The sequence below is a fragment of the Melanerpes formicivorus genome, unplaced genomic scaffold, assembly GCF_026170545.1.
Source record: "Melanerpes formicivorus ecotype bairdi unplaced genomic scaffold, bMelFor1.0.p_v2 SCAF_69, whole genome shotgun sequence".
Taxonomy (NCBI): domain Eukaryota; kingdom Metazoa; phylum Chordata; class Aves; order Piciformes; family Picidae; genus Melanerpes; species Melanerpes formicivorus.
The window spans coordinates 2,376,380-2,402,155 of record NW_027142421.1 but is presented as its reverse complement, the minus strand read 5'-3'; the positions used below and the strand labels follow the sequence as shown (position 1 = coordinate 2,402,155).

The 25,776-nt window shown below is 45.3% G+C and overlaps 1 protein-coding gene across 2 annotated transcripts in view; it reads right to left on the bottom strand.

The window, feature by feature from the left end:
- Positions 1 to 25,776, bottom strand: part of SLC22A23 (solute carrier family 22 member 23) — a 108,029-nt gene that overhangs the window by 55,679 nt on the left and 26,574 nt on the right. For both annotated transcript variants that reach the window (XM_068163019.1, XM_068163020.1), the window contains exon 3: positions 25,209 to 25,363. In XM_068163019.1, the coding sequence (XP_068019120.1) occupies positions 25,209 to 25,363 (155 nt within the window). The remainder of the gene's footprint in view (positions 1 to 25,208; positions 25,364 to 25,776) is intronic.

Genomic DNA, 25,776 nt, shown 5'->3' with positions numbered 1-25,776 from the left:
CAAATCTTTCATCTTTTCACTTAAGACTGGAAATCATTTTGATTCTTCAATGGAAAGTTTTCTCCCTTTTAAAAAAGTTGCTGTTAAAGACTCTTTGAACATTAAAAACAGATCAAGCAACTTCTAAATTTAGAGGTTTTGCTCAGATGATCTTCCAAAAATATTCCCACACATTTTTCTATTCACACCTCCATCAAAGCTACTTGGAAAATAATTAGCAGTATCTTCTTTGTTGTGGCTGTCTAGGAGCTATATATACATGCAGAACAGGAGAAGTTTCCCAGGTCATTTCTAGTTCATCCCATTTCTGGCTCTACAAATCCCCACCCACACAATCATAATTACTAATTAATATATGAGGGGGACAGAAGCAGGGAGGGGAAGAGAGAGAAATGCACAGAAAAGCATCTTCATCCCAGAAAACACTTCAGTCCCCTCATACACTTCCCCTCACAATGTTGAGGGCATTGACAACTGTCCTGAATGCAGACCAGCCTCTGTTCAAGCCCCAGAACTTCTCAGTTAAAGTGTACTGCTCTAACATCTGAGTTTGTCATTGAGACTAAGACCAGACCTTCAAGTCCATGAAGAGACAGATACTGTCTGAAGCACTATCAGTGACAGAGAACACAAACTTAACAGCATTAAAAAAAGCTCTGCAAGACCTGGTTCTCCAAACCAGACTTTCACCTCAGCATTGAGAGACCAATAGAAAGAGGAAGAAAACCTCTTCATCACTCACCTATTCTAAAGCTCTCAGGACATTGTTCACCTTTGCTCTGAAATGCAGAGAAGATGCAAGAGGAGACCATGCTCTAGCAAGAGAAGCAGGATTCCCACCTCCTTTAAAACCCAGCCAGAAACAGACTGTTAAACCTGAGGCAGTTGAATAAAAAAAAAATATAATAATCTGTGAGCTAAAGGAGGAAGCCACAAATTTTAACATGCTGACTGAGACAGAGCCAAGCATGTATGAACCCAACAGCAGAAAACAGAACTGCTACAAGGAGTGGACACAGAGAAAGCTGACACCTCAAAGCAAGCTGCAAGCATTTACAGGACAAACAGTGAGGAGAAAAGCAAATGAGAAAGCCCAGGAGAGTTACAGTAGGAGCAAAGAAGTTCCAATTGCTGTTACTCATTCACCAGATTTACAGCACTCTATTAATGGTCACTGCTGTGACCTGTGGCTAACACAGATGAAATCCTGTTTTATTTAAGCTGCTGAAAAATGGGTACAAAGGGGATGATAGCCTGGCACAGTCCTTGTGCTGAAGGCGCCGACACAAACTCAGGCAGCTGATGATGCTGAGTTAATGGAGACTCTAGAGTCTTTCCCCAAGACTCTGCCTGGACTGTTACAGCCTGTAGCAGGCTGTGCTAGGCTCACATCTCTCCATATTCTTTCTTTTAATACTTCTGTGAATAATTTAGTTCGGAAGATAAAACCTTTTGCGTACTTCAGGCATTTTCTCCTCAAGACAGTCGATATGGTCCCAAAGTATTGAATTGGAAGGCACTTAAGTGGGGCTCTCAACCACTCCTCCCTCCTCTGCACATATTTTGCCTGTTTCATAAGAGTGCAGAGCATAGGTCAGCCCATGACCTCCAGTGAGATGCATTATCCAAAAGAAAACTGGAACATTGCACCACATTGATTTAATTCAGGGTCAAGCTGAAGTGCTTTCGCCTCACTAAAAAGCATGCTTGTGTTGTTCAGACCAGAAGCCAACTGCCTCCTGGCTCCATCCCCACCAGTGTGGACTGTGGGTTGCAGGAGAGGGTTCTGCCGCTCTGCTCTGCTGAGACCCCATCTGCAGTGCTGGGTCCAGCTCCAGAGACCTCAGCACAGGAGGGACATGAACCTATTGGAGCAGAGCCAGAGGAGACTACAAAAACGATTGGAGGGCTAGAGCATCTCTGCTGTGAGAACAGAATGAGAGAGTTAGGGTTGTTCAGCCAGGAGAGTAGAAGGCTCCAGGGAGACTTCCTTGTGGCCTTTCAGTAATTAAAGAGGCCAATAAGAAAAATGGGGACAGATGACCTTTGAAGATCCCTTCTGATCCAAACCATTCTGTGATTCTATGGTATAATAAACAACCTTCCTTCTCCAGTTCTGACAGAAACAGTTTTCTCCCCAAAAAATGCATGGAAAATAAGCTCAGGAATATCCACTTTGCAATCTCTGGTACTCAGAACGTTCCCTCTTTGCTTTATCCGTCACCCTGACCCCCAGAAAGTTCTGCACCATGGCTGCTGAAGTCCTTCACAGGCGCTCCCTGCAACGTGAAAACTACACCGCACTTCCAAATAGCATCACAGGTTGTTTACGGAGACAAGCTGACTAAAGATATTTTTACCCTCATCTCCCCACTTATAATTAGCACAGCCTCTGAACGAGATGCACTGGCAGCACAGCATCAACATGATGACTCAAAAATAGGGCTTCGTGTAGTGCCAGCAGCCTCCCCAGGACAGCACTTCTAAATGACTCTTGGTGTAATAGTCTCAACAACCGCTGGGCCACAGTCGTAGAGTCATGGGCAGGCTGTAGGGCACCGCATGGGCCAGGAGCTGTGCAGTGAAGGAAAGGACCTCGTAGGTGGAGCTGTGAAGTCCCCCATGAAGAGGTATTCCCTCTTCAAGTGGACAATGTAGCCACCACTGCAGCTCTCCGGCTTCTGTACCACTAACCTGATGTCAAAAAGGTTTCTCTTTGACAGATATAGAATCATAGAATCATCTTGGTTGGAAAAGACATTTAATATCATCAAATCCAGCTGAGAACCCAGCACTGCAAGGTCACCACTAAACCATGTCCTTCAGCACCACATCTACACAGCTTTTAAAATTAAGGTGACCCCTTCAAGTCTTGTTTGTGGAATGATGCAATTATAACCCTCTGTTTGCCCAGAACCATTGATTGCCAAGGCAGCAATTTACCAAACCTCACAGCATTCACAGAAGCAGGGAGTCGAGACTGCAGTAACATCCACCCTGAGTTCTTTTCTTCTAAAAAAAGAAAGTCTGTGGGCTCAAATGTGAGCAGAAATATTTATGACAATCTAAGCAGCCCTCCTAAACATAATTAGCAGTCTCATTTTATTCCATTCTGAGGTCACCAAGCCTCTTTTGCATACTCTGCCAGCCATCGCTATGGAAATAAAAAGCACCAGAAACCTCAGAGATGAAACCCACACTCAACAAATTGGCTTCCTGGCTCCTTTGGCCTCAAAAAAAGGTAAAACAAGTAAAACCATTACCTCAGGAGAGACAACGCTTGCCACCTGCACACACAGCAATCTAGGGCAGGTTTAATCCAAGTGAGAAAGTTAACTGAAGTAACCACTGCAGTGAGCAGAGAAACACTGTCCATCAGGACTTGCTTAATTAGATTTGGCTGTGCTGTCACCAACAGAATGTTGTCCCATGTCCATAAATTTGTCATTTTCAGATTCTTGAGGGTCATTCATAGGACTAGGAGGAATGGAATGAAGCTGGAGGTGGGGAGATTCAGGCTAGATGTGAGGAGGAGGTTCTTCACCATGAGAGTGGTGAAGCCCTGGAATGGATTGTCCAGGGAGGTGGTCGAGGCCCCGTCCCTGGAGGTGTTTAAGGCCAGGCTGGACGAGGCTCTGGCCAGCCTGATCTAGTGTGGGGTGTCCCTGCCCATGGCAGGGGGGGTTGGAACTAGATGATCCTTGTGGTCCCTTCCAACCCTGACTGACACTATGATTCTCCTCCTCTGCTAGTAGTTTTGCCCTTCCACCTGACAAAGACTCACTCTGTTCTGCTTGTTGTTAACCAAAAAGCAGGAAGATCATTTCCTGCAGCACACACTGTTATCACAACACGCTGCTGGTCTCCACAAGCAAAAATCCTTACAGTGAGGCACTACAGAGCACTGAACTAAGCTGTCCAGAGATGTTGTGGAGTCTCCTTTCTCTAGAGAGATTCTAAACTCGCCTGGACACTGTGATCCTACCTGCTGTGGGTAGCCCTGCTTTAGCAGGGAGATTGGACTAGATGATCTCCAGAGGTCCCTTCCAACCCCTGGCATGCTGGGATTCTAAGATTAAGTGCATATAAGCCAAAGACAGCATGTACTATCTCCCATCCATTGATTGGTGCACATTTCTGGGCTGCAAATCAAGGTCTCAGAGTTGCAATTTGCCTTTGGTGTCCCAAAACAAACAGTTGCATCATTTTGCCTAAACTGTCATGACTTAGAACAACTTTAACAGAGACAAAATAATCCCACAGAACACACTAGCTTGTGTATAGCTGTTTATCCATGGGATAAACAGCTATAAGCTGAGAGCAGCTCAAACATTAATTATAGACAATAGTTTTGGGTGGTACATGTGGAGTAGCCAGGGAGAATGGATAAACTTGTGTCCAGTTCTGGGCCCCTCAATTTAAGAAGGGCATTGAGACACTTGAACATGTCCAGAGAAGGGCAACAAGGCTGGGGAGAGGTCTTGAGCATAAGCCATATGAGGAGAGGCTGAGGGAGCTGGAGTTGTTTAGCCTGGAGAAGAGAAGGCTCAGGGGAGACCTTAGTGCTTTCTACAACTACCTGAAGGGAGATTGTAGACAGGTGGGGGTTGGTCTCTTCTCTCAGGCAACCTGCACCAGAACAATAGGACACAGTCTCACGCTGCACCAGGGGAAGTTTAAGCTCAAGGTGAGGAGAAAGATCTTCACAGAAAGAGTAATTGGCCATTGGAATGTGCTGCCCAGGGAGGTGGTGGAGTCACCGTCGCTGGAGGTGTTTGAAGCCATGGTTTAGTCAGTCATGAGGTGTTAGGTAATAGGTTGGACTTGATAATCTCTGAGGTATTTTCCAACCTTACTGATTCTATGATTCTATGAAACTGGATCTCTCTAATGGGAAGCAAGAGAGGCAGTTTATTAGCCTTTCCATGCAGATGGACAGTAGGCTTCAGAGAGCAAACTATTTACTACATTAACTCTCATAGCTAATGTGGAAGAAATCAGCAGAACAGAACTGTGGATGTTATGCCTGAACCTGTCAGGGAGGGATTAAAAAAGCTTTTTATGAAGACATACTGTCAAAGATGGAACATGTTCCCTGTAGCAGATTCTGGAGATACCATTTTACTTTCAGGACAAGGTGGTAGGCACAAGGATGTTAAGAGAACATTAATCCTTGACAAAGAGCCTGCAGCTTCCAAAGGCTGGATTAATTATTAAAGCAGCAGCAATAAAAATATTCAGTAGTTGAGAATCACATATTGATATTATAAGCAGATAAGTGCTCCAATAACCTTGTACTTCAATTTGGAGATCCCTCCTCCATCCCTGCAGGCAGCAACACATTTAAACTCCACCATTTTCATCAATTTCCCTTGGTAAGAATGAACTAGAAAATCTAGCTAACCAGCACCACGTATACAGAAGCAGCAGTTTCCTCTAGCTTTCTTTTCACTTCCTGGAGGTGTTTAGGAAGAGACTTGATGGGGTGCTTGGTACCATTGTTTAGTTGATTAGATAGTGTTGGATGATAAATTGGACTCAATGATCTCAAAGGTCCCTTCCAACCAGGTTAATTCTATTATTTTCATTCTATTCTATTCCATTCCATTCTATTCTATTCTCTTCTATTCTCTCTTTTTAGTCCCTGTAAGACTAGAAACATGTTTGCTTCACCAGCCAACAAACCAAAGGAGGGATCATGGCAATGATTAAGAGCTGCCAGATACATCTACTGTTCCTTTTAACTAATCAGGAGATTGCTTTAAATAAAATTCCATCTCCCATTATTTTAAACAGAAAATAATGGAAGATTAAAGATAAGAACTGTCTGAGTTTGAACAGGCACTCCTTAACACCCCTCAGTCACTAAAATGCCCCAAATTTGGATATTCACAACTGTGATGGGCACATGTGCCCTCAGGACATCATGTCTTCTTGGGGGGGAAAAGTCCACACAGGCAGAGATCAGCCAGTTTTGTGAGCAAGAGCTGAGCACATTCTGTGTCTGAATGAAGAATGGTTGTTATCAACTGGCAGGAATTAAGTTTCACCTCACCCACCTGAACTCCCAACCAGCCATTTCTAGATACTAAACCCAACAAAGCAAGCTGAGTGATGTTGTTTATACACCAGAGGGATGGGATGTCCTCCAGAAGGATCTAGACAAGCTGGAGAAGTGGTGCCCAGACGAACTTCATGTTCAACAAGAGCAAGTACAGGGTTCTGCACCTGGGCCAGAACAATCCTTGCTATCAATACAGTCTGGGGGATAAGGTGATAGAAAGTGTTCATGCAGAAAAGGACTTGGGGTATTGGTGGATGAGAAGCTGGACTTGAGCAGGCAGTGTGAGCTTGCAGCCCAGAAGGCAAATCACATCCTGGGCTGCATCAAAAGATGCATTGCCAGCAGATCCAGAGAGGTGATTCTGCCACTTTGCTCTGCTCTGGTCAGACCTTACCTGGAGTATTTTGTCCAGGTCTGAAGCCTTCAATGTGAGAAGGACATGGAGCTGATGGAGCAAGTCCAGAGGAGGGCCACAAGAATGATCAGGGGGTTAGAGCACTTTTGCTACAAGGACAGGCTGAGGGAGCTGGGGTTGTTCAGCAGAAGAGAAGAAGAGGCTCTGAAGAGACCTATTAGCAGCCTTCCAGTACCTAAAGAGGGCCTACAAGGATGGAGAGAAACTGTTTGCAAAGACCTGTAGTGATGGACAAGGGGCAATACCTTCAAACTGGAGAAGATCAGATTTAGAATGGATGTTAGGAACAGGTTCTTTACCATAAGGGTGGTGGAACACTGGACCAGGTTGCCCATGGAGGTGGTTGGGGCCCTGTCCCTGGAGATATTCAAAGTGAGGCTGGACAAGGCTCTGGGCAGCCTGATCTAGCTGAGGCTGCCCCTGCTTACTGCAGAGGGTGTTGGACTAGATGTCCTTCAGAGGTCCCTTCCAGCCCAGACCATTCTATGATTCTATGAAAGCTGAAGTCTTCCAGTGCTGGCAGGGAGTCATTGAACTGAGCAATTCCAGCTAGCAGTATTTAACTTGGTTAGATGAAAAAGTTGGTGGGGAATCTCAGCAGTTTCTCACCAGATTAATTCACGGTATTGTCTCTGGAGGGGAGAATTTTGAAGTCTCTGATGTTTGTATCACTGTGAGTATTAAACAGGAGATGACAAACAACTGCCAGGCTGGCTGTCCTCCAGTTAATCAGCCTGCTTTGACTCCTCTGTGAACTGCTGTTGAAAACCAATTGCTTAGTTAATGGGGCAGAAAGATGAAATCAGTTTCAATATGCATCTCCAAAGTGTCCCTCTTACGTAAAAGTGCTGCCTGAGGGAGCGTGGGGGACACATTTCCTCCTGCTTGTGCCAGTTTCACTTCCAATTTGCTGTCCCTACAGGTACCAAATTATTAAATGAGGCAAAGGAAGAAGCCAGACCTGCATGTCAACGAGATCTCTTTGTCCCAACATTCTCAAGCCAGGCACAGAGCTTCTCCCTCATCTCCAGGAAGGTGACAGCCACGCACCCAAGCAAGATTAGTTAACGCTGACTCATTAAGCAGCTCTGTCAACAACGAACCCAAACGATGAGCAATGTGGATGCCAGCTGCTGCCACCAACTCCCTGCGTGTTCCGGGAGATGTGGTGGCTACTGGGGTGGAGGACGATTCGTGGGAAGGTTACTCTGGTGGGGGTGGGGAATTCAGCCCAGGCCTGTCTCCAAACAGGAAAAAAAACCCAGTGAGTGCCAGTGTCAGGAAATCAGGGTCAATTAAAAGGTTTGAGAGACCTGGGGCTGGTTAGCCTGGAGAAGAGCAGACTGAGAGGGGATCTTCTCAATGCTGGTCAATAGCTAAAGGGCTGTGGCCAGACTCTCTTCAGTGATACCCAGTGACAGGACATGGGGCAATGGGCACAAACTAGAACCCAGAAAGTTCTATTGGAACAGGAGGAAAAACTTTTCTGTGAGGGTGCTCAAGCCCTGGAGCAAGCTACCCAGAGAGTTTGTGGAGTCTCCTTCTCTGGAGAGATTTCAAACCCACCTGGATATTGTGATCCTGGGCAACCTGCTCTGGGTGGCCCTGCTTTAGCAGAGGGGTTGGACTAAGTGATATCCAGAGTTTCCTTTCAAGCTCCACCATGCTGGCATTCCCTAAGGCTCACAAACAGATTATACTTGAGGAATTCAGTTTTCCTTGCAGGATTATGCTTCCGCTTCTTCCCCTTTCACCTTACTCCATCTGAAGCACACTCTGCACTACAAGAGAAACTCACTTACACATGGTCCATCCCAAATGCACGCAGCCAAAGTGGTGTGAGAAAGAGCGAGCATGTTATGGTTCACTCAAAGAATGATAGGGGTTGGAAGAGACCTTCCAAACCCCCTACCCTGGGCAGGTTCACCTAGAGCAAGCTGTGCAGGACAGCATCCAGGTGGGCTTTGAATCACTCCAGAGGTGATGATTCCACCAGCTATATCTGGCAGCCTGGTCCAGTGCTTCACCACCCTCAACAAGTCCCTCCTCATGTTTACATAGAGCTTCCTCTGTTCAGGTTTGTGCCTGTTACCTCATTGAGCACCACTGAAAGAAGACTGGCCTCATCTTCCTGACACACATCCTTCAGATAATTTTAAGCATTGGTAAGATCCCCCCCTCAGCCTTCTCTTCTCTAAGCTAAAAAGCCCCAGGTCCCTCAAACTTTCTTCATAAGAAAGATGTTCTAGTCCCCTAATCACCTTCATAGCTTCATCTGCACCAATTCTACTGCTGATGAAATCACACAACAATCCTAACATAGATCAGATAAAAAAGGAGCAGAGCAGCTGGCAGTGGTAGGAGGGAGTAGTATTTCAAGAGGTACTTCTGAATTTTTCTGTTCAGCCACCATCACCTTGCACAGTTGGTCTGGAGCAAGGTTACAAAACTAGCTCAATCAGCAAAACTGAGGTATCAGAACATGTGGCAGAAACTTCTGGAAGCGGCTGTACAGCTACAATGCAGATGCACACTTTGCTCTGTTTTCAGATTTAAGTTTCACACAACAGGGATGGTGGGGATGCAGTTTGCCACTCCATCAGCAAAGTCCACCTGCCTGCATTCTCCCCTGACATTTACCTCTGACATTTGCATGTTTGCTCCCTAATTGGGTATTTTGACAGAAGAGCAGAAAAATCTGCTCAGCAAAGAAAAGGCAATTTCTGTTTGCTTGTTGACTGGATTAAGTGGCTGAAGAGGGCAAGACAAATGCCAAAACCAGCAGAAAGAGAGTGGCTGCTGAGAGGGATGCAGATGAGCTGGGAATCCTCCCCCCATACCCTATTCCTGTCCTGATCCTTCAGAACAAAAAGAAAATGAGATTTTCACCAGTGTGGGTGTTTAAGTTTCTCAAATGTGTCTTAATTTTACTCCTGCCTTTTAAGTGAAATCAAATCTAAGGCATTTTATACTAAGCACCTGTCGTGAAATTGTCTCCAGGTTTACACCCCAACAGCACCATTTCACACCAGTGACACACTGCACAAGTAGAGCTGCAAGGCAGCATGAAAAATTAGATACTGTTTGGTTTGACATTTAACCATGTCATAGGAGTGTCTTACATCTACATCACTAACATTATACTATTTAACATCAAAACTCTGCACAGCGTTTTGCAGACCAATATTCCCAATTCAGAATCATCAGGACAAAGTTGTTTTCATGCAAAGCTTACAAATCTCTCTTGATATATTACAGCAAACATTGCAACCTATCTTCCTCACAGATGTCTTATCCAAAGAGTAAGCACTGCTCCCTTCCAGTGCTAACAAAGTGGAACTCACCCTTTCCACTACTATTCTTTGTAACAAAATAAAAGAGAGAAAGCTGAAGCCAAAATTCATAAGCCCACATAAATCCAGAAATGTCCCTTTGTATTTTCCTGTTCTACACACTATAACATTTTAAAATAGAAAAGGATGTGCTGTAATCAGACACTCTCAGGCAGCCCCCTAAGTAGCAATCAAAAACTAATTAAGTAAGCAGAAATAACAAAAGAAGCAAACAACAAAACCCCAACACCCAAACCAAAACAAACAACAAAACCCCCAACCAACCAACAACAACAGCAACAAAAGTTAAAAGAGCATTCTGACAATCCCAAAGGCTTGGCAAATGCTCTGAGTTTTAGGCTGGAGGTTAGGAAGAAGTTCTACACAGAGAGAGTGATTGCCCATTGGAATGGGCTGCCCGGGGCGGTGGTGGAGTCACCATCCCTGGAGGTGTTCAGGAGGAGACTTGACAGGGTGCTTGGTTGCATTGCTCAGTTGATTATGTGGTGTTGGATAATAGGTTGGATGCGATGATCTTGAAGGTCTCTTCCAATCTGGTCTGGTCTATTCTATTCTATTGCAGGTGGTGCAAAGCCAGTGCTGAGGTCACTCCTGGTTTGGTGTTCGCTGGCGGATACAATTTGTTACTGCAACCACCCTGCAAGCTCCTGTCGTGCTGCTGCCCGCACAGCTCATTCCCAGGAACAGCAGTGCTCACTGATCACAGCTACATGCCCAGTATGATCTAGTGGCCACCTGGGATACAGGGCTTCTCATCAGCAAGGATTGTTCTCCCAGCCAGCTTGCCCAGACATTGGGGGTTCCTTCTTCCATACTAACAGGCAGGCTCGTAGCTGTGCAGGCACAGCTCTTCTGTTTTGCTTACTCAATCATCCAAGGAACCTTTCAAACTTTCTAATGAGCTGAAGATCAAGGTCATATGAGCTGGTCAGCATATTCAGTGCAGAAAGTATCTTTCAGCCTCATTATCTGAGACAAAACCATCTTCATCATCTCTGCCCTGCAGTTCAAGCTCTAACCTTTCTAATCCTAAAGCCAAAATTAAAAGCCAGTCATCTTAAAGGGTAAAATTTACTGAAGCAAAACTGACAGTGCAGCAACAAAACGAGCTTTTCTAAGAAACTGGGTCTTTCCTATACTGCAATAGCAGCCTGAGGGTCTGCATTTCTGCTCCTGACTGCCAAGTCCACAATCAAGATATTTTACTCTGAATCACAGATTTTTCTGTTGTTACCATCAGGCTGGAGGCTTCTCTTTACTCACTAATTTGGATGTTCCTGAGAAATGCCAGCCAGAAAAGTGGAAACCTCGTAACCAAGACCTGATCATATTTGGTTCTCCAACAGAGCTTCAGAAGGTTTAAATGAATCCAAAGCTGGCATCCACACTGCAAAAGCTGAAGTAAATAAATTCAAAGCCACGCAGATCTCTATAAACCCTTTTTATGAATCCTTTCCTCTACGGCCAGTTCATCCACTCTTCTCTGAGACAAGTTAGGCAGTGCCTAGAAGCAGTGGAAGAACTTCCATCTGCTACTACTTCAAAGAGCTATCCTGGGAGAAAATATCAATCTATGACATACATTTCTAGCCATATCAGACCTGCTGTCTCTTACAAGATGCAGCAGTTAAACACTGACTAATCTTTAAAAAGACTGCAAGAAAGTTTTCATTCCCATGTCCAAGATGATCCAGAGTAACTTGTCTGTGTTTTCACCAGGAGAATCTCCTGACCTGGGATTGCTGCAATAAGCTTGCAAGAACTGATTTATCTGCACTACAAACAAGTTTGTAGACCTCTTAAACTACATCTACAGCAAGCTGAATGTGTATCATGGCTCCTGCTGTCCTTCCTCCCTCCTTGATTATCCGGACACCTACTCCTGTTCTCCTCCTTTGCCTGCCCATGTTGTTCACCCAACCCTGTAGTGAGCTTTTGGAGGAAGAAAGATCAGGGGGAAATCGACTTAAAATGAAGCCACATAACAAAAACCAATAGTTTTCTGCTAGTTTACATCTCCCTGAATCAGGTTATGGTAGGGTCAGCAATAGAAGAGAGCACCAGTCAGGGAAGGATGGGCACAGCTGGGACATCTTAGGCTCCAGCCAGGTCCGACACTGTCATTTTGAGATGTTAACTACTCCCAATAGTCAGGGCAGGAAGGCTCTTTTTTCCATACACACTCATTTAGAAAAAGAGGTCTTTTGCCTTTTGGACAGGCAGGTGGGTTCTTTCTGCTGCTCTAGAGACATCCCAAACCTGCCAGGACACTGTGATCCTGGGCAACCTGCTCTGGGTGACCCTGCTTTAGCAAGGGCATTAGACAAGATGATCCCCAGAGATCCCTTCCAACCCCTACCATACTGGAATTCTAAGTAAGTGTTTCCTAATCAGATATCACATGCAAAACTGCCCTGGCAGGGAGAAGCACCAGTATCTGCAGTGCATGTCCCACCAGGCACTGAAAACTCCCAGCCAAGATGCCAGCAAAGTACAGCATGGAGGTGGCTGCACTAGACGGTGTGAAGCCGTGTGGAAGGACACACTGCCAACTTTGTTTGGCTGTGGATTTGTTTCCAAAACAACCAGGATATAAAATCTTTCATTGCTGCTAATATTCTTCATTGGATAGCAGCAGATTTCCTATTTCAGAACAAGATCTGTCACCTTCTCTTTCAGCAGCAGCAAGAGAGAAGAGGCAGCTGCAGTACATATTGTATATTCTTATTTTATTGTGTTTTCCCTCTTTGGGCCATGCATCAGTTATTGTTTTCCTCTGCTTTGCCACACCTTGCTGACCACAGACCCACATAAATTGCCTACCCTCAGACAAAGACCGCCATTAAAATTCAGGAAGAAAGGCAAGGCACCTGCATGAATATTTATGCAGCATTCAGTCAAAAAAGGGTGAAGTTTTTCTCCTGGAAAAGCCAGATCCATGAGGTTAAAATTTTACAAGACACAGATACTGAATTGAAAATAAGATGCAGACACTATAGGAATAAAATAAGCAGGATGGGACAACACTTCAGGCTGATTCATAACTCTAAACTCACACATGACACCCGAGAAGACTCATATGGATCGAGTCAAGGTTGATGTAAATCAAAGCTTTTCCTGCCCAAATTCCAAAGCACCAGAGAGCAGTAATTGAGTTTCCATACTGTACACATAAAAGAGAAGCCATTTTTTTCTCAACAGCTAACACTGCCAGCTCAATTTATTTGTTTTACTTCCAAAGCAGTCATTTTTAATGGCTCTATAATTCAAAAAGCTCTTCAATTAATTTTCCTCAAGCTTCCTTGCAACAGATTTTGTTTCCTGCCTTAAAAAATAAGTCTGTCCATTTCTAGGCAAAAGCTATAAATAAATAAATGCAACAAAATGGGACCTTATTAGAAATGTTGGTTGCAGCTTCACCACATAAGGTAATTCTACCATTACACAAGCTTTCTGCATTGCTCCTGATTTTCCTCCCTGCTTTCAATCTATTTTTATTTGCTGCAATAAAAAAAAAAAGAGATATTTCTTTATATTGGTTTTTGCCTCACCACATTATTGATTCTGCTTCCTGCATGCATTTTGTTCCTTCCCTTGCTTCTGACATCTCTTATCAAGCTGTAAGCTGAGTGCACTATATCCAGGAGACAGCTCTACTGCCTACCAGTACAGGGCTGCAACCAGGGTTAAAGCAGTCTTGGAAATGGGGAAGACCCTTAAAGGGCTGTCACAGTGGCACTTTGTTCCTTCTGATCCACTGTTCCACATCAAGCAGAAAAATCCAGGGATTCCTTTATTTATTTTAGGCAACAATCCCTGGTCCATTTGCTTAAATCTCTACTGAACTGAATAGTTCATGGAGACAACATTTTCCTCATCTCTCCATGGAATTAGTCTCAGTTGTTTGGATAACAGATGGTACATAAAATAACCTCAGTACTGGGGCACACCAGCCTTCCGCTCTGATTTTAACAGAATCATTAATTACAGCACACAGAGCTCCAGCAGGGCTGGTCCCATCCCACTGCACTGAGATACTCAGAATTTTGGTTGAAAAGAGGCCTTTAAGATCAACAAGTCCAACTGCTGCCCTAGCACTGCCAGGTCACCACTAAATCATGTCACTCAGCACCACATCTACATGGGTTTTCAATTCCTCTAGGACTGGTGACTCTATCACTTTCCTGGACAGCCTACTCCCAGGCTTGACAACCCTTTTGGGGAAGACATTGTTCCTAATGTCCAACCTAAACCTCTCTTGGTACAACATGAAGCCATTTCCTTTTGTGCTGTCACTTGTTCCTTGGAAGAAGAGACCAATCCCCATCTTGCTCCAGCCTCCTTCAAGAGAGTTGTAGAAAGCAATAAGGTCTTCCCTGAGCCTCCTCCTCTCTGCTGAACAATTCCAGTTCCCTCAGCTGCTCCTTGTAAGACTGGTGCTCTCTGCACCTGCTCCAGCACCTCAATGTTCCCCTTGTAATGAGGAGACCAAAACTGAACCCGATATTCAAAGTGCAGCCTCACCAGTGCTGAGGACCTCTTATGTCCTGGGCTGGCTAAGGTATGCACAGACATCACACTGCTGCTGCCAAGGATTATTCTCCTCAGAGCATAAACAGCATCAGAATGAGATGCGTGTCCTTAACATGCATACAGTGGAAATGTGAGGTAAGCCACTGATGGAGAGGTATTTGCATTCAAATGCCTAACGGTGTGGGAGAGGAGTGAGGCATCAGTGTATGAGCTGCTAGTTTGCTCTGCAAGAAGCTTATGTCTGCCATGGGAATAGGACAGAAATTGGGAAGGAGATGCCCCCAAAATAGTTATTCTGTCTTTAATTCCTCTAAACACAAGCCAGTGAGAGAGATGCTGGGGCATCCTGGAGTGAGAAAATCACCCAGGGAGTTACAGGAATGTGGATCCAGAATTGCTGATGCACATCCTGAACCATGCTCCCTCCCACTGTTCAGCACAGACACTGCTCATCAGGGGACAGCTGCATTTCATAAAATCACAGAATGGTTTGGGTTGCAAAGGACCTTTAAAGGCCACCTAGTCCAACCCTCTTGCAGTCAGCAGGGACATCTTCAACTAGCGCAGGTTGCTCAGAGTCACATCCAACCTGATCTGGAATGTTTTTAGGGATGGGCATCTACCACCTCTCCAGGAAACCTGGGCCAGTGCTTCACCACTCTCAGTCTAAAAATATGCCTTTCTTCTATCTACTCTAAGCTGCTCTCTCTAAGTTTAAAACCATCACCTCTTCTCCTGTTGTACTTAGAAATTTTTCCACAGATCTTGAACAGAAAGTGGTAGAATGTAAAAAGGATGCAAAAAGGAAAATAATGATAAGGTATGATTAATCCCATTGGACAGATATCTACCATAGTTTTGTAAACTAACTTGCTCTCTTTTCGGCTTCCTTGCTCTGGCAGACACTGACTCGTGCTTCTGCTGGCTTTGCTGACCTTGAATGTGTTCTTGCTGTGGTTAAGTAACTAACAGCAACTCTCTGCTTTGTCATCCCATGTACAGAGGGATAGGGAAGGGGAAGCTATTAGTAGCCCCCCTGGTTTGTCCAGGGGGGTTCTTGTGCTGTTTATAAATTGTAAATACCTGTAAATATTGTATATTTTGTACACATTCATTGCATTCTGCATTTTAGATTGTAGTTTTGCTTGTAAACACTGCTTCATTTGCTTTCAGCTGAGCTGGTCTGGCAATTTCATGTTGGGGGAATTTTCAACCCACCACACACACCTGTCAAAAGAGGACAATGCATGAAGGCTTCTTCCAACATCCTTTTTATCTAAGGTATTACCAGGTTTCTTTCCAAGCCTAAATTCAATACTATCTGTAGCTGAAAGACTCATTACTGAATGCATGGATAACAAAAGCAGACATACAGCTCCTAGACACAAAACCAGCTGAGTGCTTGCAAAGATTTTATAATAATAATAAACCAGGTTGGAAGAGACCTTCAAGATCATCACATCCAACCCATCAACCAATCCAATCCACCTAAACAACTAAACCATGGCACCAAGCATCCCATCAAGTCTCCTCCTGAACACCTCCAATGATGGTGACTCCACCACCTCCTCGGGCAGCCCATTCCAAAGGGCAATCAATCACTCTCTCTGTATAGAACTTCTTCCTAACATCCAACCTAAACCTCCCCTGGTGCAGCCTGAGACTGTGTCCTCTTGTTCTGGTACTGGCTGCCTGGGAGAAGAGACCAACATCCGCCTGTCTACAACTTCCTTTCCACATCAGACTTCAGTAAACTGATTCCTTTTCCCTTAATCCACACCACAACCTGAATTCAAAGAATGTGAGCAAGCAAGTTTTCAAGAGACTATAACAAACACTTATGCCTCAACCTCCTTCTAAAAGCTACATAGTGCGTATGTACAACTCATTCAAGAAGGGACCAGATGTTCTCCAAAGACAAGAACATGCTTTTAGGTCCACTAGTAAAGGCAGCATGTGACTATAAACAAATTCACCCACAGTGCAACATCCAGCAGTTCTCTTTCAAAAAGCAAAGTGAGTGATAGGAGCACAGGGCCAGCACGTACAAGTCAGTTCTGCACACTGGCAACAAATAAAACGAGGAACTGAACTGCGAGCTAACTTTTTACTGCGTCTGACTAAATGACATGCATTTGCAGAAACCCTGCAATGACTGCTGCCTGCAAGTTTCGTGCTTTGAATGAAATGTAATTAACTTGAACTAGTGAAAATCCCACAGGGTTATGTTATTTGTGAGTGAGAAAACAGGAGTCACGCCTGTGTGACTAGGGATGGAAATTTGGCTAGCGTTGTTCAATTAGGGTTCCTCTTCAAAGGCACATAAATATTTATGTGAAACTGCGTGCTAACGTTTGCTGCTGAACTTGAATATTCCAGTGACTACAGATAAACTTCTAAATCCACCTCCCCCACACACAGGGTTTTTCCTCTTTGCACATCCTGCTGCCAGGAACATTTGGATTGTGCTTTCCTGACAAGCTAACCTGCAGGGACAGCAGGAAAGGGAAGTAAAGCACTATTCATCCATCGGTGATTTATGAACCCACATGTGCTTCCTTCCACAGCACACCAGAGATAGGAACTTGACTCTGCCTCACTGGAAGAAGCAGCTGAGGAAAAAAAATATCCAAGCCTGTCTGTTGACTACCTTATAATCACAGAATCATTTTGGCTGGAAGGGACCTTTAAGACCAACAAGTCCAGCCATTAACCCAGCATTGCCAGGTCACCACTAAACCATAGCCCTCAGCAACAAATCTACACAGCTTTTCAATCCCTCTGGAACTGGTGACTTCTTTGTTGCCCTGGGCAGCCTGTTACAGGGCTTGACAACCTTTCTGGGGAAGAAATTGCTCCTAATGTCCAACCTAAACCTCCCCTGGTGCAACTTGAGGCCATTTCTTCTTGTCCTGTCACTTGTTACTTGGAAGAAAAGACTGACCTCGAGAAGGTCTCCTCTCAGCCTCCTTTTCCCCAGGCTGAACAACCCCAGTTCTCCCTCATAAGACTTGGCCTCTAATTTTGCTGCTAAAGAAAAAAGGAAATATTAAAAGTAACAGCTTTTCTGTGAGCCCCCTTTAAGCACTGCAAGGCCACAAGATTTCCCTGGAGCCTTCTCTTCTCCAGGCTGAACAACCCCAAATCTCTCAGCCTATCCTGACAGCAGAGGGATTCCAGCCCTCACATGGGCCACTGGACCTGCTCCAAAAGGTCCATGTCTCTCATGTGCTGAGGACTCCACAGATGGGTCCAGCATTGCAGGTGGGGTCTCACCAGAGGAGGGGAGCACAATCTCTTTCCTCAACATGCTGCCCACATTGCTGAGGATGCAGCCCAGGAGACAGGTGGCTTCTGGGCTATGAGTACATGTTACCAGCTCATGTCCAGCTTCTCACCCACCAGCCTCCCAAATCCTTCCCCTCAGGACTGCTATCCATCCCTTCATTCTCCAGCCTGTAAATGGTAAATTCAAACTGCATTTTGGACCGGGGAAAATTTCAAGTGTCCTCTCATTTGTTCTGATTGTCATCATCACAAGGATAACAACTGCAGTGTTGCATCTTAATTGTTATCCCAATTGACCAGTCATACAAGAAAGTACCTCAAATAAAATTAATTCCTTAGGCTTTTTGTGATGTTGACAACACACAAGATTTTCAGCAACTGACAATAGAAAACCTAACTAAAATTCAATCTTGCTGCACTTCCTGCATTAACCAAGTACCTTCGAACCTCACAGGGAGCTTTAGAAAGACCTTCCTTTTATTGGCAAACTTTAAGACTTTCTATAAACTCATTTCAAACTGTACAGTTTTTCCAGGACTTGAGACAATGTTAGCAATGCTGTAAGGGCACCCTGCTCCAGAATACCATCTGTAGGGGTTAAAATAAAGGGGGCACTCCATGCCCTAAAGGTGTGTCCCTAGAAGAGCCCACACCCCCTTTTGACATCAGGAAAGGGAAGGAAATTCTGAGGAAGAACTGAGGAGAAAGAAGCCAACAGATTATATGAGGAGTCATAATTTGATTGCACCTGGAGCAAGATTTATACTTAGGAGGAGTGTACTGCAATTCCAATAACCTTTTCCACTCTGGCATAAATTGAGCCCCCAGGCATGTGATATAAGGCAGGCACTGGCCTTTTTTTTTCTGAGCAGCTGGAGTGTTCCTACTACATAATACTTTAACAGTTCTCACACAAAGCTATTAAAAAAACACTGGGGTGCCAGTTCCAGAAACTCACATCCCAGCTCAATATTAGAAGAGCCTGTGGCTGCTCATAAAAAAAGTCCTTCTATAGCATTTAACAATTAATGGTCACTCGAGGGTGATCAAGTCAGATTTCCTTTGTGCTCCAGATCCCTCTGTGATCACTGGGTTAGGTCTGCATCAAGTGGCTCAGAGCAAACTAAGACCGGTTACAAACACTGGCTAAATATAAGTGTGACCGGAAGGTTGAAGGAGGTTCTCACCCCTCTGCTCTGTCATACTGAGGCCACATGCAGAGTACTGGGTCCAGTTCTGGGCTCCCCATTCAAAAGAGACTGGAAACTACTGGAGAGAGGCCAGCTGAGGCTATAAAAAGATGCTCAAGGGTCGGGATCATCTCTCTGAGGAGGAAATGCTGAGGGACCTGGGGCTGTTTAGCCTGGAGAAGAGCAGACCGAGAGGAGATCTTCTTAATGCTGATCAATGGCTAAAGAACAGGAGGCGAGGCAGGGGGGATGACACTATTCATAGCTGCTTTGTGACAGGGCAAGGGTCAACAGGCACAAACTGGAAGCCAGGAGGTTCCATCTAAACAAAAGGAAAAAATTCTTTGCTGTGAGGGTGCATAATAGCACTGGAGCAGGCTGCCCAGAGAGGCTGTGGAGTCTCCTTCTCTGAAGAGGATTGCAAACCTGCCTGGACACTCCAATCCCGAGACCTGCTCCAGGTGACCCTACTTCAGCAGAGGGGTTGGACTAGATGGTCCCCTGAGATCCCTTCCAACTCTCACTGTGTTGGGATTCTGTGACAAACAGAAGGTAGGAGGCTTAACAACCTTGATCTATCACAGACCTGTCAGTGGAAAGAACTGCACGTTACCACAGAGCTAGCACACATGTCATTGCACTGGAAAGGAGTCAGATGTTTCCCACATCCTCTGATTTGGGAATGCTCTGCAGTTATTTATTGAGCTGGATCAGATTACCCAGAGTAACTTCAGAGCCTCCAGTTTGCAGTGCTTCACCTGCTTTGCCTAGCCAAGGCCGTGCTGCTACTGAGGTGTCAGTAGAGGAAAGCAGAGAGTAAAATCAAGCACCTATATTGTTAGAATAGAATAGACCAGACCAGACCGGACCTTCAAGATCATCGCGTCCAACCTATCATCCGACACCACCTAATCAACTAAACCATGGCACCAAGCACCCTCCTGAACACCTCCAATGATGGTGACTCTACCACCTCCCCAGGTAGCCCATTCCAATGGGCAATCACTCTCTCTGTGTAGAATTTCTTCCTAACCTCCAGCCTAAACTTCCCCTGGCACAGCCTGAGACTGTGTCCTCTTATTCTGGTGCTGGTTGCCTGGGAGAAGAGACCAACCCCCACCTGGCTACAATCACCCTTCAGGTAGTTGTAGAGAGCAATAAGGTCTCCCCTGAGCCTCCTCTTCTCCAGGCTAAGCAACCCCAGCTCCCTCAGTCTCCAACTCTAAAAGCGGTGGGAGCGGTGGAGCGGAATGGCTCCAGGATCTCAGGGCCTATATGCTTCTGGGATGGAGGGTAAGGGGGGGGGAAGAGAAAAGGGAAAAACACAAACAAGCAGATGAACAAAAAATCAATATATCTATATACCAAACCTCATCCTTTGATGGGAAGCAAAATTGTTCATTGTTTTACAGGTCTGACACTGCTATAGCCCAAGGCCTGGAGACCTCCCACGTCTGCTTTGGCACTTGCTCGCTCCTCAGCCTGGAGCACGCTTCCTAGCACATTGCTTTCCAGGATATACATTTAAAAAAATAAATAAATAAAATCCCTTAAAGTCTCTCTAGCCTCTCTCAGGTCTGTGCCTGTGTAATTTACAGGAGTAATAGGTTAGATTGACCTAGTTATAACTGAAAAAGATACATCACAGCTGGACATCTTAACCAGCCTGTAAGCCTTTGCCAAGCTTCCGTGGGCTTTTGAAACACACCCTACGATTTTCAACAGCGTTTCTACCTTTGTTCCCCTGCCACTTAAAGGGAGAATGTGCCTACTCATCCTGCTACTATGCATAAGAGGGACAGCCATGCTACCTCATTCCAACCTGACATTTTGTCTCCCTTTCACAAAGCTATTTCCAGCCTCTATTTACTGGTTCATTCAAGTCTAGACTCCCTAATTTTGCTGCTTAATCTGTAGTTCAGTCATCCATGAAACTGCTGAACGGGCAGCAATTGTGTGCACCTACATGCCACAAACCTGAGCTCAGGTTAGCAATGGCACACAACACTTCAACGAGAGGCTCCTTGTTCAGCCTGCCAGAAGCATTTGCAGGAAATATATATATATCTTCCTCTCCTCCCCCTTAAATAGTTTAACACCAGCATCCTAGCTTGTAGTCCAGAAAGTGACAAAACAAGGACCAGGTACAGCATAGGAAGGGATCAGCTGGAAGCTGGGTTCCTCACTGCAAGGACACTGAGATGCTGGAGAAGGTCCAGAGAAGGGCAATGATGCTGGTGAAGAGTCTAGAGTACAAATATTGTGAGCCATATCTGGAGTGCAGCCCTTCTCCTGCTCTATCCCTCAGGCAGTAGACCTCCTCCCAAAGGAAGAGGAGACGAGATCAGAGGGCACATCTCGCTGACAAAAGCACATTTGGTTTTCCTCAGATGGAAAGCAGGTGGCTGCCTTTGCAGAGGGCTCAGGCACAGCTTGGGCAGCAATATGCGAGAGAGGGGGAGAAGAGAGTGAGGAAACTCCTCTCAACCATGAGAGCTCTTGCATCAGCCCAGGAAAGCAAGTCCTAAGGAAGGGACCCATGCTGAGTCAGCCACAGCACCTGACCTTCTGCATAAGCACACAGGAAAAGGCTGCCCCGTGGTCATAGCCAAGAATGCCCCAGTGAAACTGAAGTGACCCTGAAGCAACACCCTCCACACCCATGAGATAACCAGATCTGCTTTCTCCCATGACTTCCGCATTTGCCTAGTGTACTTTGTCCCATGATTTGCAACCAGCAAACAAAGCTATTTGCAGTATGAGTGACATACCTTGCCTGCTGTATGACTCCACAGACATGTCCCTGCTCAGGGCTCCCCCTCCTCTTTCCCTCCCTCTCAACCTGTTAAAAGAAAACTCCTCACAGGACCAGCTTAGGACTTTCCAACCCAGCAGGCACACTCAAACCTCCTCCTCTTCATCTGGGCAGTAGGCTTTGGTGCTGTGCATCCAACCATGCCAAGATAGCAGGGGCAGGATGCCCGTCCTTCCTCCCTGGACAAGCACACAGCAACAAATACTAGAATAAAAGGCATCTTCAGAACAAAAAATAACTTTCCCACTGCTTTCTCTTAAACAACTTGTCATACTCCAGCCCCCCGACTCTACACTCTTGCCTACATTTAACTGCTGGCCATACGGAAGCGCAGATTCCCAGCATGGGAAGGACCTCGGGAGATCATCCAGTCCCACCCCCCCTGCTAAGGCAGGTTCACCTAGATCAGGTTGCACTGGAACACAATGTCTGGGCAGGCTTTGAAAGTCTCCAGAGTAGGAGACTCCACAGCCTCCCTGGTCCTACATCTCCTTCCAACCACTCCAGCCAGAATGTTCCTTAGCACTCCTCCACCATTTCCCTCTCCAGGGCAGAGAGATAGGAAAACAGTTTTGGGCTGTGTGGTTTGAGTGGTGAGGGCACCTAAACCTGAGTTTTAAAACTCTTCCCACTCCCAAAGCATCCAGGATTTATTTACAATTCCCATTAGGAATGCTGTGAACCCAGGCACAACTAGCAAGATCACCACAGCGTAAAAGGATCTCTGTGGCAGGCTAATCACCTCTGCAGGCTCAGCAAGCCTGTACAGTTTCACAGAAACACAGACTGGTCTGACTTGAAAGGGAACTTCAGAGGATGTTTAGTCTAACCCCCTGTAGTCAGCAGGGATATATGCAACTAGATCAGGTTGCTCAGAGCCCTAAATAACCTAACCTGGACTGTTTCCAGGGATGAGGTATCTGCCACCTCTCTGAGCAACCTGGGCCAGTGTTTCACCACTCTCACTGTGAAAAAACTCTATCTAGCCTAACTCTTCCTTCTTTTAATTTGCAACCATCACCCCTTGTCCCATCACAATAGGCCCTGCTTTCCTACTGGCCCCAATCCCTTGGGATTGGACATGGCACTTGGTGCCATGGTCTAGTAGTCATGAGGTCTTGGGTGACAGGTTGGACTTGATCTTTGAGGTCTCTTCCAACATTATTGATTCTATGATTCAAGTACTGAAAGGTCACAAGATGGGATCCCTGATACCTTCTCCTCTTTAGGCTGAATAACCCCAACTCTCTCAGACTGCCTTGACAAGCAGAGCAGTTCTAGCCCTCATTGTTGTGGCCTCATCTGGACCTGCTCCACGGGTCCATGTCTCTCCAGCGCTGAGGACTCCAGAGCTGGACACAGAACACACAGTACTGCAGTCTCCTTCTGCACAGTAGCTTGGAAACTGGATAATGACCCTGCCTAGCAGATCCAACTTTCCACTCTCTATTGTTCTGCTCAGGGCAGGCAGCTGGGAAATCAGGTGGAACAAACCTCCAGGGGAAGAAATCAAAGCCATTAAGAGAAAGGCAAGAGAGACCATGGAACAGATGACTCCACAGAGGAGTGCAACTGCATGCTGCAGGCTCCAGCAGAAAGAGAGATAGTAAATTAAATGGAAAGGAAGCCTAACAGATTATGAATACTAAAGTCAAACCCAAGAACAATAACAAAACAAAAACCCCTGTTACTCCTATTCTTGTGAGGCTTCAGGGATTAATCCTCTCCCACTACACCAAAGTGACAACTTTTTCTTGTTGTTTAAATGAAAAATAGTACTGTAAACCCCAATCCCCCCTCCTCCCCAGCCAGGAGGTCAGATGCTGCATCTTTCTTCTTGTTTTTTTTTTTTCACTTTGGCAGTAGTACTCTGGTATTCAGGCTGCAGCTAATTTCAAGTAGATACCTACCAGCTCTCTGATACATTGGCTATACTGACAGCAGTGGCTACTGCAAACACTTTAATCAGGGCAGGTTCAGAAAATCAGATTCAAATAATTTTGCTCTAGATCAAGCAGAGCATGAACTGACCAGTTTTGTCCACTTGCTGAATGAAGCCCTGATGGGCAAACTGTTGTGACACATCTAATCTCTTGCTCTGATCTCTAAAGGTCCATAATAGCACTGGAACAGGCTGCCCAGAGAGGTGGTGGAGTCTCCTTCTCTGGAGAGACTCCAAACCCACCTGGACATTGTGATCCTGGGCCGCCTGCTCTAGGTTGACCCTGCTTAAGTATGGGGGTGGACTAGATGATCTCCAGAGGTCCCTTCTAACACTTACCAGTCTGTGATTTCCCTGTGAAAATATTCAGTTGCAATGACTCTCTTAAAAGGTAAAAAAAAAACAAACCATCACAAACCAAGAAAAAATAACATGCTGCACTGGGCTGTGAAAAATCCCAACAAGCCTCATTTCCAGCTGAAGTTCACACTGGTAAGGGCTGAAGCCTCCTCCTATGGGAACCACACAGGTTAAAACATTTCCCCTTACAAAAACATCTTCAGTGGTAGCTCTGGGAGATTTTTTTGGTGAGAAATCCTCACTAGAGATTAAATGAACAAAAATAAGAGAGAAAAAAAAAAAACAACTATCTTGGGTACCCTATCAACTGTAAGAACAACCCCTTGCAGATTCTAGTTGAGCTTATTTTCCCTTGGTGCTGACTTGAAACGAAAATACAATTGTCTCCATTAAATGTTCCATGCAAAGCATACTGTGCTCAATCTTGATGGGTTAGAAACAGACTAGGATAGGAAGGAAATAAAAATGTATGAAAATCTGCACAGCAGTTTCCAGGATACAGCTGGATCAAACTTCTCAAGAGCCGTAATAAAGAGGGGAAAATGTGTTTTCCTCAGCTGATGCGGTGGTGTTAATTGCAAAGAGCCAAGGAAGGAGCAGCAAACTGAGCCCTCTGGGGCATATCCAAGCGACAGAGATTAGGATGGTGGCATCTCCAAAGGCAAGGACTCCAAAAGCAGTTTTCCAGTGTTGTGGCTACAAATTTACCAGTCACTCCAGATAGGAGCACATTGCTTACAAGCTTTCCCTCAAGTTTTTTTCAGTTATTTTTTCCCTCTAACAGACAAAACCACCACCAACAACAACAACTCTTGACAAAAGGACTTCAGGTTCTTCTTCTCATATATTTTTGCTGTAGTTAACAATCCTGAGTCAGGGATATAGGATCTCTTGCTGCAAGTAACAGAGGAATTTCTAAAGAAGTGCCAAAATACATACACTTAAAGACAGCAACAGTATCTCCTCCCGAGCTCAACATCTGAAGTCAAATCCACTCCCGTCACACATCAGGGCTGTGGCACAGAGGAGCTTCTGTGCAAGCAAACCCAAAACACCTTATCTCTTGAAATGAGCTCTAAAAACAGCTTCATGAATGGCTCTGTAGCAACCTGAAACTGCACCAAAAGTCAGGCTAAAGCTTTTTCAGCTCACAGAATTGTGGTTTGATCTGTTTGGAGGAAGGCAGAGAAAAGGCAAACCACGTACTCAATAAAGACACGTTTGGAAGGAGGATGAAGGCATACTCACGCAGCGCATACAGGGAGAGGACAATTCCAGCCAGGCAAAACCCCTCAAAAAACCTGAGTGTGCTGAACATTGTCACATTGACTGAGAGTGCCACAGTCAGTCCAAATATCAAAATGAATATGACAGAGAAGAGCAGGACAGGCCGTCGACCAACCCTAAAAACAAGGAAGGATGGAGAAACAGTGTTAAAAGCCAGGATGGACACAACGCTAGGTCATCACAACAGGCAAAGGGGGAAACACATCATGCAATCCCTTCCAAATATTGCCACCCACTTTTAGTGCTTGTTCCATTCCTTCCATGATTTCTTCTGCTTACTAAAGCTGAGATTCCTCAGCCAGCTTTGAGATTAAGCAGGGACAGCACATTGCAGCACTGCTCAATTTGACCCTCGTTTTCAAAACACCCAAGATGAATAAGGAAATATCTGATCACTAGTGCATGGCCATAAACAAGTCCCTTGGAGATTCAGAGCAACTTCGTGGAGCTTCCCATGGTAGCACAGCAGAGTCTATGATATTATAGCATGGTATGTTATTATTTCTCTATAGTCTACAGAGTAGATGTC